Raw genomic sequence first — 12918 nt, forward strand, 5'->3', positions numbered from 1 at the left:
GGCAATGTAGTATAATTTCATCAGTCTATGTGTATATTATTTATTATCTGTTTGGAGTGTTGATGAGAGGTTTGGAGGGTAGATGAGAGGTTTGGGGAAGGTGATGCCTGTGCGATAGGGTCCCAACATAAGCTAAGCATTGGCCTCTATCTCTTTGTCTGTTACTCTGCCTAATGTATTTATTTTATTTTTATTTTTTATCTTTTTCCCCCTCCTTTTTCCTCCGTTTTTCTCCCATCCCAATGTTAGTCGTTATGCCAATTCCCAATCCCCTTCCTGGCCGCTGCGCACCTACCCCCTACAGTCGGTCTGGGAGAGTGGAGGCTATCATATGCTTCCTCTGACACATGTGTAGCCAATCAACCGCTTCTTTTCACCTGGCAGTGCGGACTCTCACTGAGAGGGTGTAACGTGTGGAAGGATCACACTACCCCCCTTAGATCCTTTTAGTCGCTGAGCAGGCGCCCCGACCGAACTGTAGGAGTTAGGGATGCCCCGATCACGTTTTTTGCCAACGATACCGATCACCGATCGCCTATGAGCCATATCGACCGATACCGATACAGATCATTTTTGGTTTTATAAAAAAAATAAAACATTTAAATATATATACATTTTCTTTCAAATAAAATATATATATTATATAATTATACTTGTAGTTGTATTATCTGCGAGACATTGCCACCACGCAACAAGTCAAAATGCTCGCTATCTGCAAACAGCTCCACTGTCTGTGTGTATACTCTGCTTTGGTCAAATCACATTCAGCATGCCCTCAGCTAGCCCCTTTCGTGACTGTGATGCAAGCCAGGGGCTCGAATACGCTTCGAATCAATGTTATAAGCCATTGATATCAGGAGCTATCTGTAGCTACTGCTAGCCGGCTAGATAACGTTAAGACAACGCCTCAGTGAACTATTTAGTTTACTGGGACATTTCATATAAACAGTGAGCTAACATGAGCTAACGTGAGCTACCTAGCTAACGGAGGTATCATGCACTACTAGACTATTGCTGGAGCATTTGTTGATATCAGGAGCTATCAGTAGCTAGCCGGCTAGATAACGTTAAGACAACGCCTCAGTGAACTATTTAGTTTACTGGGACATTTCATTTAAACAGTGAGCTAACGTGAGCTAACGTTAGCTACCGAGCTACCTAGCTAACGGAGGTATCATGCACTACTAGACTATTGCTGGAGCATTTGTTGATATCAGGAGCCATCAGTAGCTAGCCGGCTAGATAACGTTAAGACAACGCCTCAGTGAACTATTTAGTTTACTGGGACATTTCATTTAAACAGTGAGCTAACGTGAGCTAACGTTAGCTACCGAGCTACCTAGCTAACGGAGGTATCATGCACTACTAGACTATTGCTGGAGCATTTGTTGATATCAGGAGCTATCAGTAGCTAGCCAGCTAGATACCGTTAGACAATGCCTCATGTATTAAACTAAAAGTGAATAGTTGACTGGGTCATTTTGTTTAAACAGTAACGTTAGCTAGGTAGCTAACGTTAGCTCACAGAGGTTGCATGCACTAGACTAGAGCAGACTATTGCCGGAGGCAATAGGAGCCTCTGTTGACACGGGTCTGGGAGGGGCAGGGGGAGGAGGAGGAGGAGGGGGAGTGGCAGTGCGCTGCAGCTCTGTGTGCTTGAGAGAGAAGCCAGCGAGTGAGAACTCCGCTAAGAATTGGATCATGTTTTTCGATCGGTTTTCACGATCGGCGAAAATAAAGCATTATCGGAATTCACCGATCTCATATTTATACTGAATATCGGCCGATACCGATCGCTGGCCGATCGATCGGGGCATCCCTAGTAGGAGTCGCTGTTTACAACGACCAGGACCCACCCACCGACTCTCCCACCCTCTAACACTGCCAATTGTGTTAGTACGACGGCCGGCCAAGCCGGAAGCAACGCAGAGAGCTGGGCTCGATACCAGTATCTCCTGCGTTGGTGGCGAGCGCCTTGCCCACTGTGCCACCCGGCCGCCCTTGCCTAATGTATTTCTGTACTGGAGGTTGTGTTTGTATGTGGCTGTGGACTCTTATCACCAGCCCACAGGTTGTTGTTGTTTTGTGGTATAATGGTGTCTTGGAATTAATTATGGGGTGGGCCACTTATATAACCTGATGCACCAGAAGTCGTCCTTGGAAACGGTTTGGAAAGGGCAGGGACTTTCAAAAAATACTTGGCAGGTGATTGGATGAACCATATGGAGGCTGAAATTCAAAACTGGCCACTGTAAATGTCCACGACATAACCCACCACAGCATAATGAATCGGGGGTCCCGAAAACTATTCAATGCGATCGGGTGAAGCCCTCTGTCCAGGCTACTACAAAAGTCCGCCCGGAGGAATTTCATCGACACACAGCCCCATACACAGAGTCTCAAAGGGAGTGCAGCATCGACCGCATACCACCAGGCGGCGGTATTGGACTTTTGCGATCTCAGACTCATTCCCTATGGTTACACAGCCTTCCTGGATGGATTATGAATAGAAATAGCGAATAAAAGAAAGAACGATCAAATAAGGAGTATACTCGTTGTTGGCGTCCAACGATTGGCGGCCAATAACGAGTATACTAGTCGTTGGCGGGGAATGAGTTAACAATTGTGTGTATTGAGCCGTACTGTATTGTACCCATTCTGCAATCTTGTTAAATAAAGTTTTCATTCATCCATTCATTCATGTCTATCACAGGCTAACTTCAACCAATCAGATCAATAAACCATGACATAGTATGAGAGCACCGAAGAAGCTACCTATGTAGTTAGAATGTCAGTAGACGATTCCTGCTGCCTTTGTAAGGGATATGAATACCAAAAATACATTTAGCAAATGTCACACCTAAACCACTCCCGTAGTAGCTGCCAGTAGCTCCTCCTATGGCACTGATTGGTGTGCAAACTGCTGTGGTTTGGCCACAAGCACATAACTTGATCACCTGATCTTGTGATCTCGCAAATCCAGCTGCCTCACAAGGTTAACAACTTATGTGGCATGACACATTAAGAAATATATCATTCATTCATGCATTTATTTGCATGCAAACACAAATCCGGTGGTAAGCGCTGAAGCCACAAGGGTTCACCACAGCCGAGTTAACACATCATGATCCGCAGAGATTCTAGTCAGGTCAGTTCAACTGAGTGCTAACTAAGTGGTTCTAAGACCCGATATGATGGATGCATTTGACATTCACAGGTGTTTACATTTGTATTTTATTCTCTTCATGTTTTACATATATTTGTATATATATATATTTGTTTTGTAAGGATTTAAATCAGTAAGGAATTACATTAATTTTGAGTAGTGGAAAATGGGTAGGATTAAATAAGTGTATACTTCTTCCTACTTCTTTCCGAACATGTAAATTTAGTTATGTTCTTATTTCATTGCTGATTTGTGATTAATGATTTGTTTGTTTTATTTTGTTTTATTTACATGTTTGAAAATAAAGATTTCAAATTAAATCAAAACTGGGCCACATCACTCTCTAGCTGAAGAAAAACCTTCATAACAATAAATGCCCCCAATATGTCAAAAGGATCATATCGGCTCCCGTAATTTTCTAGACTTCTTTGTGCAATATGCAAACTTCTCAAAACCTGGAAATGATCAAAGTAATTTTCCATACTTTCCCCAGACCTGCTTAGGAACCGTGTCACAGAAGTATGGTTACTAACACACAAAACAATTAGCTCAAACGCACAATAGTAATACCCACGTAAACTCAAAACTATAACAAAGCAGTTTCCCAATTTGCTTCGCACAGAGATGCGACGAGCTATTAGCCTCTTACAGGAGCACCTTAATGGCCAGCAGACCCTCGTGAATTAATTATAATCCATTACGACTGTATGCTCCATAGTGTCTGTTGAGGAATCCCTTTTGGTTGCCCCAAACAGCTTAAATCTCACAGGCTACAGCCCCAACCCCTCTCTGCTCTTAAGCTCAGTGTCCCCTTCTCCCCCTCAGTGTTCTCGAGCCCGAACTCATCTAAGCCGCATGTACCTTGTATACGTGTTCTCACGATTAAACCTATATTGATCATGAAGCTCCGTCTACGACTTAATCGAGGAGTTGGGTTCCTCCACATGGGCTGACGGCGGCGGCAGGCTCAATCACAGTGCCTCACCAGTAGGCTGTAGAAGTGCTTGATGAGGACGGAGACCACGCGCAGCAGCCTCATGCAGATGGGGAAATAGGGCTTCTCCACGGGGGCCGGGGATGACGAGCTGCTGCTGCCCTGCTGCCGGAACTTGATGTTGGGAGAGAAGAGCTTGATGACCAGGGGACAGACACGCTCCTTCAGGAGGAAGCTGAACTCCTGGTGCTGAGAGAGGGAGAGGGGGGGGGGGGGGGGGGGGGGTTGAAGGGGTCAAATGGGAGTATAATCAATATAGATCTGTTCATAAACATTCTATTTTGGCCCATGTGCATCCTGTTAAGATAAGATATTCCTTTATTGATCCCCTTGGGGGAAATTCAGTCATCATAGCAGTATGGGGGAGGGGGGAGGGAAGATACAGGTATGGGCAGGGTAATAATAGAAAGACATACAGTAAATATATGTAAATATTAGAGCTGGGCCGTTAACGGCGTTAACGTGCTGCGTTAACGCTATACTAGTATCGCGCGATAATATAATTAATGCATTAATCTTAAAAAAAAATAATAATAATATTTACCCAGGGTAGGTTCGCTGAGCACAGATGCTCTTTTTCAGGAACGCCCTGCTTCACATTCACACAGCTCCATTCACACCTGGGAGCTGCCCAGTACAACCACAGTTGACACTATTGGCCACTGAGCAACTCCACTGGAGCAGTTGATTCAAGCCATGTCACATAGTTCAAGTTTGAAATGATTCTTTCTGTTTTGCTCCTGAGAGTGTGCTAGATACTGTACTGTACTGGTAATATTATTTATTTGTGTTAACTTCTGAATAAAACAACTTATTAAACACAAGTACATCTTATTGAACATTATTTTGATATTTCATTACCAATTATCATAGCAAAACAGCTTTTTCAAACAGTCTGTAATGCATTTTGGAAACAGGAGATGGGCTCATGGTGTAATGGGCCACCTGGCCTGAGAAACATAAGGAGGAAAGAAAAAGTAAGGACTTACTTCTGGTCATTATTTGGGTAGAACACACATATTTTGAATGCCTTCGGCAGGTTTTTTCTTTTTTTTTGAGCCATTTTAATCTAGATTAATCTAGATTAAATCCAGGATTGCAGATAGATTAATCTAGATTAAAAAAATTAATCTATGCCCACCTCTAGTAAATATATATACAATTTGATCTTAATATAAAGAAACATGAGGGAGGGGGGGGTACGAGCTAGAGCATATGTGTGTAGGGTATTAGATAGCAGGTATTAGGGGTATATCCTGTATAAGACATTTAACTAAATGGTGATTTCATTGGATGTGCACTGTTAATTAATGCTTGTATATCTTATCGTGTGTTGTCATGTTTGTTTATATGTTTGTTTAAAAAAAATTAAAATTAAAAGAAATATAAGTAAACAGTGTAAACAATAGTGTAAACACTATAACAATATAATAGTTTACACTACATTAACACTTTGGATTCCAGCGACGACTATTCTCTTTTATCAGCCCCCCCTGTTGAGTGCCAACGACGAGAAATGTCGTTTGATTTTTTTATTAGCGATCTGAATTCATATTTCATCAACCGAGTCTTCCGTTGGTACAGCAGCCCCTCCAGGAGCTCAGATGGGAAAAAAGCGCCCCCTATCGTCTATCCCTGTGTAACTGCAGGTCAGTCGATTAGACTGACCTGGGATCTGTAGATCTGTAGAGGTGGAGCCAACTGGCTCCATTGTGCTGGCGAGCCGTCTGATCAAGAGGGATCTGATCGCGAGATGGAAAGCAGCCTGGAATATATATTTACAGCAGCCAATAATCAATCAATAAACGCGATCGATATTTGGAATGGCGATCAGGAATTGGAATAATCTTTTTGGAGAACATCTGATCTAAGGTAAGGAGTCTATGTTACCAGTCTTGGGGTAATCGGAGCTGTATTCACTGAGATAACAGCGTGTCCCTATGTGCGTATGTGTGTGTGTGTGTGTGATCTTGAGGAAACGAGAGAAAAGATTTTTCAGCCCACGTCTATAGCGTGCATAAGTACACATATACCGTACTATCGATAATCTAGCGTTTATTTGAAAACGATTCATAAATAGGCCAACAAATGACAACGTGTCTAGTGTATTCGAGAATATTCCAATAAATGCCGTTTATGGGGGAATCTTTAAATTTTCCGGAAATTTTCTAGAGAACGATAGCTTTTCGAAATGCTATAAAAAGGATATGAACCGATTAAAAAACAATCCGTTTCGGCAATGTTGACTGCAAACAAGTCATTGATAAGCGACGGGCAGATTAGACACAGGCATAATTTAAAACTTAGATTAGGCGTTTTTAACGCTAACATTGAAGTGGATGATGGCATTCAACAGGGTAAAAAGGTAAACAAGGTCAAGTTTCTTTAATAGTTGTCATACAGAAGTACAGAATGCTACAGTGTGTTTGTTTAAAGTGGGTGTGTGCTATAAAGTGTGTGGAGTGGGTGCTACAGTGTGTTTGTTTAAAGTGAGTGTGTGCGTGTGGATGTGTGTGCTATGTGCGTTTGGTGGTTGTTGTTGTGTAGTGTTCATTGTTCGTTTAGCAGCCTGATGGCCTGGGGATAGAAGCTTCTTCTGAGTCTTTCTGTGCTCGCCTTGAGACTCCGGTATCGCTTGCCTGACCGCAGCAGTTCAAAGAGGCAGTTGTTCGGGTGACTGGAGTCTTTAATGATTCTCTTAGCCTTGCCCTTGCAACGCTTGTTGTAAATGTTCTGGAGGGTGGGGAGCCCCCCTCCAATTGTGCGTTCGGCTGAACGTGTCACTCTTTGTAGTCTGCTTCGGTCTTGTGCAGTGCTATTCCCAAACCAGGAGGTGATGTTGCCAGTCAAGATGCTCTCTATTGTACATGAGTAGAAGTTCTTAAGGATCTTCTGACTGACTTGGAACTTCCTTAGGCGCCTGAGGAAGTAGAGGCGTTGTCGTGCCTTCTTCACAACACTGTCAATGTGTGTGGTCCATGTCAAGTCCTCGGATATGTAGGCTCCGAGGTACTTAAAGCTGTTGACTCTCTCAACCGGTGCCCCGTCGATGCTGAGGGGGCTGTAGTCCTTGACCCCCGACCTCCTGAAGTCCACAATCATCTCCTTTGTTTTGCTGACGTTCAGGGAGAGGCTGTTTTCCTGGCACCATCCCGCCAGGACCTTGACCTCTTCCAGGTAGGCCCTCTCGTCATTGGCAGAGATCAGGCCCACCACCACTGTGTCGTCAGCAAATTTGATGATTGTATTGCTACTCCGCTGAGCCACACAGTCGTGTGTGTACAGGGAGTAGAGGAGGGGACTCAGAACACAGCCCTGGGGGGCCCCTATGTTGAGGGTGATGGATGAGGAGGTGCAGTTGCCTGCTCTCACCACCTGGGGTCTGCCAGTCAGGAAGTCCAAGACCCACTGGCAGAGGTCATAGTTCAAGCCCAGGTCCCTGAGCTTGGCTATGAGTATGGAGGGGACTATGGTATTGAATGCCGAGCTGTAGTCGATGAATAGCATTCTCACATAGTTCCCCTGCCTCTTGTCCAGGTGTGATGCTGCTGTGTGCAGCACATGGGCTATGGCGTCCTCCGTGGACCTGTTGGGGCGGTATGCAAATTGCAGGGGGTCCATGTTGATGGGGAGGGAGGAGCAGATGTAGCCCTTTACTAGCTTCTCAAAGCACTTCATGGCTATGGAGGTGAGAGCTACAGGGCGGTAGTCGTTGAGGCAAGCAGGCTTGGATTTTTTGGGTACAGGGATAATAGTGGACTTCTTCAGGCAGGTGGGGATGACAGCCTGGTCGGCACTGATAGTGTTAATTGTAGTGTTTGCTAACAAAGTAGCTGACGGGAAACACATTGGGGCCCAAGCTGTTTCCCTTCGCAGCGGAATTCTTCTGAAAAGGTCTAGATGGTATATTAGAACTTGCTGTGGAAAAAGTACCTTCTGTTTGCAAAGAACTGGGTTCTGTGAGTTAACATCAGAAATATTGTGTCCGTTACTAGGCTCGAGTAAATTGTGATGAAACAAAGGAGAATATAAATTACGATTTTTCTTTGCATCTTTGACAGTGAATATCACCATGCTAAAAATTACCAGACATGAAAAACTGCCACTGAGCTCGTTCAGTACCTTCTTGAGATCATGTGTACAAAAAATCTAAGCAAATGAATAAAGGGAAGATGATTAAACAGAAGGTTTTGTAGATACAGTACTGAATTCTGCCATCTACTCTTTCCAATGGCAGAGTTCAATCTGGATTTAGTATCACCAGGCGTGCAGCAAGAACCGTGAATGAAATCTACTGTAAATAGTTATTTTCTATTATGGAAACTGATCCGACATTTTGGATTGCAACGCGGATTCTTGCTAAACGTTCACAGAAGGTAGACAAACTAACTGCGCTCCAATCTATGCCAATAACGTTCAGTTTTGTGGTAGATAATCCCGAAAAATAAGAGATAAAAAAAGTTACTCCACAAGTAATTTGATTGACAGAAGCTGGCATGAGCTGGGTAATGTTGTTTTTCGAAATTCCAACACTCATTGAAAGCCCCGTCTTTCCTTCAGCATAATGACAATACAACAATATGGCCGCTCGCATTTATTTCCGGTCGAAATTCGCTAGCATGAATACAATTCATAAACTGATATTTCATTAACACATTGGCCGCCAGCAGCAGGGGGCGCTGATCCCCCTTCATCGCCAGGTCTTTATTCAATGGATATAGTTTTAGACTGCGACATATGCGAGTGGTTAAAATATATCTTATATTATATCTATGGGTCTAATAACGCCGTCGAGTCTCAGTGAGTTGCTTCCAGTCAACATGCCAGAGAAATATTGTTTTTTCATCCGTACATTTCCGTTTTATACCGTTTTGAATAGAGTATGGTTTGGGTGCTTTTCAGTAATTCCAGGAAAAATATGAGAAAAAGGCATTTTACTGTAATCCAGTCATCACGTTGTAATTTTTCGGCTGATTATCTAATCATCCTGTAATCAACGCTAGATTATCATTATTATGTCTCCTCGTGCATACAGTACATGAAATTACCGTCATAGCGGGGTGCTCGCCCCCCCCCCCCCCCCCCCCCACCGCAGCCAACGGTAAACAGCCATACACGGTCCACAAAGATAGCTGTGATCGCGGTAGAAATAAATGTCAGATCAACGATCAAATTTATATATAATGGTCTTACCTTGTATCTGATGTAATGCAAAAGAAATAATCCAAATATCTGATTGCAATTCCAAATAATGCTTGTGGAGGTCCGTACCACACTACTGACCGTTTCACAATGATGGGCGGGCGGAGTTACTGTTCGATGCTATCGTTGTATAGAACTGGCTCGCTTGAGTATTTAAACCCCGCCGGCCCGGCTCAGATCCGCTCCTAAAACACAGCAGTCCATTTTCAATGAGATGCAATAGCTCCGCCTGGCAGTAGAGGGCGGTGTTGATAGTCTGCCAGCTCAGACAGGGCCGGAAGGCTATACCAGAGGCTGCAGCTATGAATTATGAATAGATATAGCGAATAAAGAAATAACGAAGTAAACTCGTTTCTGGCGCTGAACGCATGGCGGGCAATAACGAGTTAACTCGTTTCCGGCGCAGATTGTGTTAACACTTTCTCTGCCAAGGACGCCTAAACTCGTCATTCCCCGCCATGCTAATTCTGCCAATGACGCCGTAACACGTCATTGAGATCAATATTTAAAACATCTGTGATCGCAATCATATTTCTCCCCCGGAGACTTGAGATCTACTGTTGATCCCCTCTCAACTCTCCAACGGTTCAAGAGCGCCATCTGGTGGCCGATCGGCGGATCGCCCAAACCGGAAACCAGAAACGGAAGCTGGTGCTCATTCCAATTCGGTCCGATCACTCGCCAATAGTCCCGGGACTCGAGCTAGACACAATGGATCCGTTACCAATAACTCGATAAACAACATGATTTGGACGTATATACTATTATACAACCTGGAGATGGATCGCATATTTCAACATCCCATAATAGGAATATTTTTGCTCCACGCTCATCGCCCAACGCTACGAGGAAGCTACAGTGAGTTTCAGCGTTTTTTTTTTTAACGTGTTCGATATAAACTGCTCCAATGGTCATATCACCCACACTAGATGAATCATCTAACGTTGGCCACGGAATTATAAACGACCCCCCCCCCCATCCGGTCAACATCAGATGATAAGTAGTAACTTCTAGAAGCACGTCCATTTGAATTTTTGTATCTCGCGCAGATCGCTATCAAACTGTATTTGATCATCAATATAATGCATTTAGGGCTATAAATCACGTTCTGGAGAAAGCTGCAGAAAACGATAAAAAAATATTTATACTTTAGACCGTATTTTAGTATGAATATGTGAATGAAAAAGTATAACGTTCCTACGTCCTGAACGATAAATAATTGACGTTGAATGGGCCATAGTAATGTCAATTTAGCAATACAATTTAAAAAGTTATAGCCCTGCAAAGAAGGGGAACTTCTCCATAGACAAATAGAGCTGGCAGAGAGGGGTATAATGATGTACATAAGCCTGGCGAAGAAAGTGTTAATAACACTTTAACCTATTGGTAAACAAACGTATTGTTGAAAATATACACTATGACTGCTGTTTTGACAGGATTAGGGTCTCTTGGCTACATTATGTCATACAGTCTGGAGAGATTGATTTATGGCTTGGGTCCGGTACCGGACGCGTCGGGCTTAAGAGGTTAAGGTGAAAGAACACCAAACTGTTTCTGTCTAACACTTTAAGTGCCGAAAACGTGTTTAGGCGTCTTTCCTAGCCATGCTAAAGTTGCAGAGGACGCCCTAACTCGTCTTTAATATCAATATTTCAAAAATCTGTGATCGAAATCATATTTTTCCTCTGCAGCCCTGAGACACAGTGCTGGCCTCCTCTCAACCCTCTAGCGGTTCAAGAGCGCCATCTGGTGGCCGATCGGCAGAAGCGCCAAACAGGAAGTCATGTGGATGAAGTGCTGATCGTCCATATTACTTCCGGGCACTCTCTATAGGTCCCGGGACTCGATCTCGACACAATACATAGCGATCCGTTGCCAATAACTCGATAAACAACATGATTTGGACGTACTATTATACAACCTGGAAATAGATCGCGTATTTCTACATCCCATAATAGGAATATTTCAGTTCCACGCTCATCGTCCAACGGCGCGAGGAAGATACGGTAAGATTCAGCGTTATTTTTGAACGTGTTCGATATAAACTGCTCTGATGATCATATCACCCACACTAGATGAATGATATAACGCTGCCCACGGAATTATAAACGATCCCCCGCCCATCCGGTCATCATCAGATGATACGTAGAAACTTCTAGAAGTACGTCCAATTGAAATTTTTGATCTCGCACAGATTCCTACCAAACTGTATTTCATCATCAATATAATGCATTTGGGGCTATAAATCACGTTCTGGAGAAAGCTGCAGAAAGAGATGAAAACATACTTATACTTTAGACCATATTTTACTATGAATATGTGAATGAAAAAGTTTAACGTTGCTACACAATGAACAATACATATAGGACCTTGAATGGGCCCTAATAATGGCAATCTAGCAATAGAATTTAAAAAGTTATAGCCCTGCAAAGAAGGGGAACTTCTCCATAGACAAATAGAGATGGCAACGGATGGTATATCATGAATTTAGCCTTAGGCAATCAAAGTGTTAAATTAAACTTCACAAAAAAAATATTAAATATCAGAAAATATTGTGATACAAAAATGTCTGTGTATGGAGAAAGGAGGGGTATTGTGTGTGTGTGTGTGTGTGTGTGTGTGTGTAGTGTACTATGTATGTGTATGTGAAGCTAGTATATGTGTCTGTTTATGGAAGAGATTTAGGTTTTGTGACGTCTTCAAATACCAAACGTATGCATTTGACAGAGTTCAGTGTGGGGTGATCATGTCTGTTCCGTCTACTAATATGAAGCTCTGTCTTTTTAAAAGATAACCAGGTCCAAGGAAAGGTGCCTGTCTGTGTTCACATCTGGCTTTGATTTGAGAGGAAGAGAGACAGAAAAACACAGCCATTTATCAACAGTATGGTAATAGTAACTAAATAATAACGTGATTCACTTTTTATAAACCATGCAATACTATTACCGGTATATACATGTACATATTAGGGATGGCCATGAGTAATCGATTACTCAAACTGTCAGCACTGTGTTGTAATAAAAGGAACAGGCGGGGTTCTAAAAAAGGAACAGTAAGGCAGGGTTCTACTAAAAGGAACAGTAAAGCGGGGTTCTACTAAAAGGAACAGTAAGGCAGGGTTCTACTAAAAGGAACAGTAAGGTGGGGTTTTACTAAAAGGAAAATTAAGGTTGGGTTCTACTAAAAGGAACAGTAAGGTGGGGTTTTACTAAAAGGAACAGTAAGGCGGGGTTCTAAAAAAGGAACAGTAAGGCAGGGCTATACTAAAAGGAACATTAAGGCAGGGTTCTACTAAAAGGAACATTAAGGCAGGGTTATACTAAAAGGAACATTAAGGCAGGGTTATACTAAAAGGAACAGTAAGGCGGGGTTCTACAGTGCTATTGATTTAGTGACATAGTCCAACAGTAAATTCAGGTTAAACAGAAAATGGGAAAAGGAGCACTTTTCAATCATTTTACTACAACGTTACTACAGTATGTAAATAGAAGCTGTATTGCTGTTGTGTGTGAGAGGTGACTGCCACTAGCTCTCATTGAAAACACCAAGAGGTGTG

General features: G+C 42.9%; 1 protein-coding gene across 4 annotated transcripts in view; it reads right to left on the bottom strand.

Moving 5' to 3' along the window:
- Nucleotides 1-12918, bottom strand: part of mon2 (MON2 homolog, regulator of endosome-to-Golgi trafficking) — a 144092-nt gene that overhangs the window by 67314 nt on the left and 63860 nt on the right. For all 4 annotated transcript variants that reach the window (XM_084335422.1, XM_084335420.1, XM_084335421.1 and 1 more), the window contains exon 8: nucleotides 4152-4349. In XM_084335422.1, the coding sequence (XP_084191548.1) occupies nucleotides 4152-4349 (198 nt within the window). The remainder of the gene's footprint in view (nucleotides 1-4151; nucleotides 4350-12918) is intronic.

The sequence above is a fragment of the Notolepis coatsorum genome (assembly GCF_963971535.1).
Source record: "Notolepis coatsorum genome assembly, chromosome: 18".
NCBI lineage: Eukaryota > Metazoa > Chordata > Actinopteri > Aulopiformes > Paralepididae > Notolepis > Notolepis coatsorum.